The sequence below is a fragment of the Solanum tuberosum genome, unplaced genomic scaffold (genome assembly GCF_000226075.1).
Source record: "Solanum tuberosum cultivar DM 1-3 516 R44 unplaced genomic scaffold, SolTub_3.0 scf00445, whole genome shotgun sequence".
Lineage (NCBI taxonomy): Eukaryota > Viridiplantae > Streptophyta > Magnoliopsida > Solanales > Solanaceae > Solanum > Solanum tuberosum.
This window is the reverse complement of record NW_006239374.1, coordinates 87,235-93,040: the sequence shown is the minus strand read 5'-3', so window position 1 is coordinate 93,040 and position 5,806 is coordinate 87,235. Positions and strand designations below refer to the sequence as shown.

The window sequence follows — 5,806 nt, the reverse complement described above, 5'->3', positions numbered from 1 at the left end:
CATGAGATGTATCACGAGAAATGTGAAAAAAAAGAAGTTTGTTGGTGGTGGTTATCAACTTGGATCTTTGATGGGGTTTCTCGTGAGGAAGACTTTAACAAAAGTAAATTGTGGTGTTTAGAGAGAACAGACTATTAGATTGAGGTATTCAAGTTGAATATGTTTGTAATTTTATGGTTTGTGTCTTTATGAAAAGAAGTGATGATTTGTGTTTGAGAGGCATATTTTCTTGCATTTCACGGGTTTAAAGACCAAAATAAGGGTAAGTGTAATCAGAATTAGTGGCATTGGTTGTGAACTTTTACCTCATAACTAGGGTGGCCTAGGGTAGCATAAATAGTGTCATTTGGCCATAATGAAGTAGGTTCAAGTTGTAGTTGAATCTTGGTTTATGACTACCAAAAGTCATAGTCTATTTGTATCAATCAAAACTTTTTACACAAATATATGTTTTAGACGAGAGGCGGCTTTAAGATTTAAAGTTTATAAGTTTTTATAATGATCTTACGTTAATATACAATATTAACAAAGTTCATATTCAAATGTTTATAGATATTTAGTAGATTTCTTAAAACATATATGGAGTTTGGATCAAAATTACTGAATTCACGTGAACCCATAGACGACACTCTAGATCTGCCTCTGTAGTAAGATCCACCGCGGAGCCAAAAGTTATAATAAGGGAAATTCAAGAAAATGCCAGAATGCTAGACTTGGGGATTCAAACAATTCTTGATAGAACCTTTTCCCTTGCTTTTGAATAATTCATCATGGTCCATTCATTGCTTTGCTAATACAACTATTAAATCTCTAGTAGCATAGTTTCTATTTTTGTGCTAACAGTTACTGTTGGGACGACTTGTATAAGTTTTGAACTTCAACATACTGCAACAATTCGACTTCTATAAGTTAAACTTCATGATATTGTACTAAAATTTCACTTGCACCACTTTGAATTTTATGACAATATGGAATTTTATTTGTTGAAATTTTAGAAATAGTGACACTATCTTTCAATTACAAAGATTGAAAAATAGCTATTTGTAGTAATATGGGCCAAATAATATTTTTAGTGATATGGGCCTTCCAGACAATCCATCCAAAAACATGCATTCTATTAACAAGGCCCAGTCTAATGAGTTGAGTTCAACTCATTTTCCAACACCTAATACTAAATAGAGCAACTTTCACATATAGCAAACAAAAAAATCATATTTGTATGCTATACATATACAATTGAAAGCTATGTCTATTTCTCTATACATATATACAAAAAGAAGCAATTGTATAATTCGTTGGCTCCTCTTCAGATTTGTATAATTTCGCTGGCAGGCCGTTTGTATAAATTGTTGTTAGCCTCTCGTTGGCAGGGGAATATTTTTATTGTATAATTATAAGTGTATAGGACGAATATATATGTATTTGCATGTGTATATACAATTTTCTTTCGCTTTATATAAACATAAATTATACATTATACAAACATAAAACTGGGCAGGTGAATATTTTTATTGTATAATTATAAGTGTATAGGACGAATATATATGTATTTGCATGTGTATATACAATTTTCTTTCGCTTTATATAAACATAAATTATACATTATACAAACATAAAACTGGGCAGGTGAATATTTTTATTGTATAATTATAAGTGTATAGGACGAATATATATGTATTTGCATGTGTATATACAATTTTCTCTCGCTTTATACAAACATAAACGCAATTTATACAATTTTGTTGTATAAAACGGGAAAGAGAGAAAGGCAAAAGAGAACTGGGCAGGAGAATATTTTTATTGTATAATTATAAGTGTATATGACGAATATATATGTATTTGCATGTGTATATACAATTTTCTCTCGCTTTATACAAACAGAAACACAATTTATACAATTCTGTTGTATAAAGCGAGAGAGGCAAGCACAGAGGGAGCAAGCAATAGAGGGAGAGTGGTGAGCGAGAGTTTGAGGGAGAGAGGCGACTGGCAAACAGTTTGCTACATGACACAATTAAATCAAAGTGTGGTTATACCATTTAATTTGAATTAATAGTTTGCCATTATGTACAATTTTCCCTACTAAATATCAGTTAATAAGGACAATGTGGTAAAATAATCACGTCAAACATTATTTTCTTAATGAATGTGACAAGTAAAAATGAACAAACTTTTTATAAGAAAAGGCACATTTACAAAAATATTCTACCTTTAACACTTCATTTTTACTTATCAACCTGCCTTTGAGAAGGTAAAATTATTCTCTGCCATTACTATTATTTTAATGATAAAAGTAATATTATTTTCTCTTTTTAATTTGATAAACTAGACAAGTAAAAAATAATTTCTTTTTTATTACTATAAAGACCAAGTAAAATAAAACGAAGGAATATAAAACTTTTCCATGTGGAAGGGCAAACGATTAGATGTTAATATAATTAGCATTGTGACATTCGGCAAGAATAAAATTAGGATCAAATAAAAAGTCATCGTAGACATACTTTTTTTTCTACAATTCCAAAAGCAACATATCAAATTCCATCTATTAAATTTAATTCAAACTTTGTTATTTTCTCAAAGAATAATGCCGCTATTAGCCGGCTACCCTTCTTAATCTTCAACAATTAACAACCTATAAATACATCCCCTAATAATCAACAATTTCAAATCATCTAAACACCTTATTATAACTACTTATTTTTCAAAAAAAAAAAAAAAAGTCTCAATGGCGTCGACACCTTTTATGATTGCAGTTATTATTGTTGTTGTTGCCATTGTTGCTAGTCCAGCAATGGCAACTGATCATTGGGTTGGTGATGATCAAGGTTGGAAACTCGATTTTAATTACACAGCTTGGGCTGCTACGAAACAGTTCCACGTTGGAGATAAGCTCAGTATGTAACATTTAATTTATCATACTTACTCATCTAATTTGTTCATATCTAGTAATTGTGTAATCAACTCATCTGAACTTCTAAAGTTGTCTTAAAACATATTTTCAATATTTCCTTAAAGCTAAGTCTGATTCATTTTGTGATTGCAGTATTCAAGTACAAGAAAGACGTTCACAATGTGTATAAAGCAGATCAAGAAGCCTTCAAAAGCTGTACACCAAGTAGTGATGTTACACCTTTAATATCTGGAAATGATGAGATTTCCCTGACTTCGCCAGGGAAAAAATGGTACATTTGTGGTGTAGGTAAACATTGTGAAAAGGGAATGAAACTTGCTATTAATGTTTGGCCAGCAGAATCAGTATCCCCTGCTCCTTCACCAAGTAGCCCTGGTTCTTCTTCTTCATCTGCATCTTCAATTTCTCTCGATTCCAAATTTGTTGCTGTGATTGTTGCTGCATTTGCAATGATCGTCGTGATCATGACTTGAGGATTAAATTAGTTCGTATGGAGGGGTGAGCTGATGAACATTTATCAATTTGTTGGTGTTATTTGTTTTCACATTTTGAATAATTGTAAGATAGTTGAGACAATCAGGACTCAGGAGTAGTGTCTGAGGCTCCTGGATTTTATGTTATTTCTTTTACTTTGTTTGTTGTGTTATTGAAGATTTGAATATGTTTACCATATATTAGTTATGCGGATTTCTAATTGCAGATCAAATACCATATTGATTTTATATATGAATAACTTACCTACTAACCAACTATCATATATGATATTATGCGAGATTTGATACCTGTATAACTCACCTCCAAACCAACTATCAAACGACCCCTAATTGTGCACCAAAGGACTAAAAAAACAACTCAAATTTGGGATGTTCATTAAATTAAATTTTGTGGTTGCAGTGGAGTGGGCAAACACTGTGCTAATGGTATGAAATTTGGCATCAATGTTTTGCTATAATTGACATCCCCTACTCCTTCACCTTCTTACTAATTTTGTTGTTTGAATGGTTGTTGTAATTGTCATATTTTTCATGATCAGGACTCGAGGATTTTCTGGAGTTTTGTGTCGAGGGGACGAGTGACTTGAACTCCTTATTTCGTTCACTAGTTTGTTTTTTCTTGATTCGAGTTGAACTTATTGTGCAAAAATTATTTACACCATCAACTAATCTGTCAGAGCTATCCTTGTTGAACGGAAGTCAACTAACGTTACTTCACCGAAATATCACGTTGTGTAAATAGTTAAACCATTTTGTATATTATTTTATGTGTTTAGTTCTTTATATTTTGAATTGTTTTAGTAGAAATTTTGACTTCGTCACTCTGCCACAATCCCTAAGTGTGTACCAAAGGACTAAAAGGTGACTTGTGGTTAAGAAAATGGAATGAAATTTGTCATCAATGTTTTGCCACAATTGGCATCCCTTGCTCCTTCACCTTCTTACTAGTTTGTTTATTTGAATGGTTGATGTAATTTCATGTTTTTAATTGTCGAGGGGACGGGTGAACTGAACTCTTGATTTTTTTTCCCCACTAGTTTGTTTTTCTTGATTTGAGGACTGAATCAACGTGTTTGTTAAGTTTACCAAGTTCTCGATAGCGTGGGAAATAAAGCAACACCTCGATTGTTTCTTTCTTTCTTTCTGTTTATTTGTTCAAAGGTTAATATGTATCTGGTTTCTAAAAAGCTCTCTAACACCACTAGACCAAAGCCTCGGAGGTGACTTGACTTCATGACCTGACTTGTTTATGTAATTTTTTTATTTTTTTTTGTAGCAACACATGATTAAGAGGACCCCAAAACAACAACTTTTCTTTTCTCATCAGCATTTATATCTATTTAATACATTCATATATATGGCCCCTCCCTTTATCTCTTCAAGTGGATGAAGTTTTATAGACATAAATGTGATGTTTGAAATAGGATATTTTCTACAATTGCACCATCTTGTCCAAGTGGACCTGCTAATCAGCTAAGTATCTTTCATATTCACTGTTCCCTTCCTAGTTGATTGCATTTATCTGTTGCTGCTGCATTGGCCATGTTCTCTTAAATCTTGGTTTTTAGTGTGTGGAGGCCCACTTTTATCCTTTTTTCTTTGTGATTTATTTACTTTTTTGGTATTCTATGTTATTTATCGGTCTAACTAATTTAAATTTACATCCATAAGGCTCATTGAAAAGATAGTACTCCATTACAAGAATTTTTACCTTTTCAAGGCTTGGATTTGAAATTTTTTATTAACGGTGAGAGAATTTCATTCATCCTATCATAAGCTAATAACTTTTGGTTAATTCCTGTGTATCTATTAAGAAATTTCCTATATATATATATATATATTAAACATTTCATTATAAACTCAATTATTATTATAGTATAAACTTGAAATCATTGACTCGTTGTAAAAGTTCATCAACTCCGAGTCTTGAATTAGTCTCCCACCATACTCCTTGATGATTTTTTTTAACATAAGATCATTTGCATAAATCACACGTTTTGCTCTTCGAATAGACTGACCTTTGAATTTCTTTTGTTATGAGAGGCATAAATTAAATACCAGCACAAAATAGGGTCAAAAGAGCCTTATCATACAAAAAAAAAAAAGTTAAGAAAAATAATATTAGAGAAAGTTGAACCTTAAACCTTTAACATTTTAAGATAAAATTAGTAATTCATATAAAATTTAAAATATATAATGCTAATGGGTGGAAAGAATTTTAATCATTTTATTCTTTTATCTAATTTGTTGAGAGACAACTTCTTTAAAGTCATCCTAAAAGTAACATGCCTAACATGCTCATAAAGAAAAACAACCAATATTTTGCTTTATGTAGCTAACCAACTCTATATGTTTCACACAAAGAGTAAAACAAAAGCAAAATAACACATCTGATCTACAT

The 5,806-nt window shown here is 31.3% G+C and overlaps 1 protein-coding gene across 1 annotated transcript; it reads left to right on the top strand.

Annotated features, from left to right (window-relative positions):
* The first annotated feature begins 2,725 nt into the window (after positions 1-2,725).
* LOC102583501 (mavicyanin-like) lies at positions 2,726-3,564 on the top strand. The gene is made up of 2 exons (XM_006363679.2): positions 2,726-2,894; positions 3,044-3,564. Exons 1-2 carry the CDS (start codon positions 2,726-2,728, stop codon positions 3,382-3,384), a joined length of 510 nt encoding a protein of 169 aa, XP_006363741.1. The 3' UTR covers positions 3,385-3,564.
* The last annotated feature ends 2,242 nt before the right edge of the window (positions 3,565-5,806 follow it).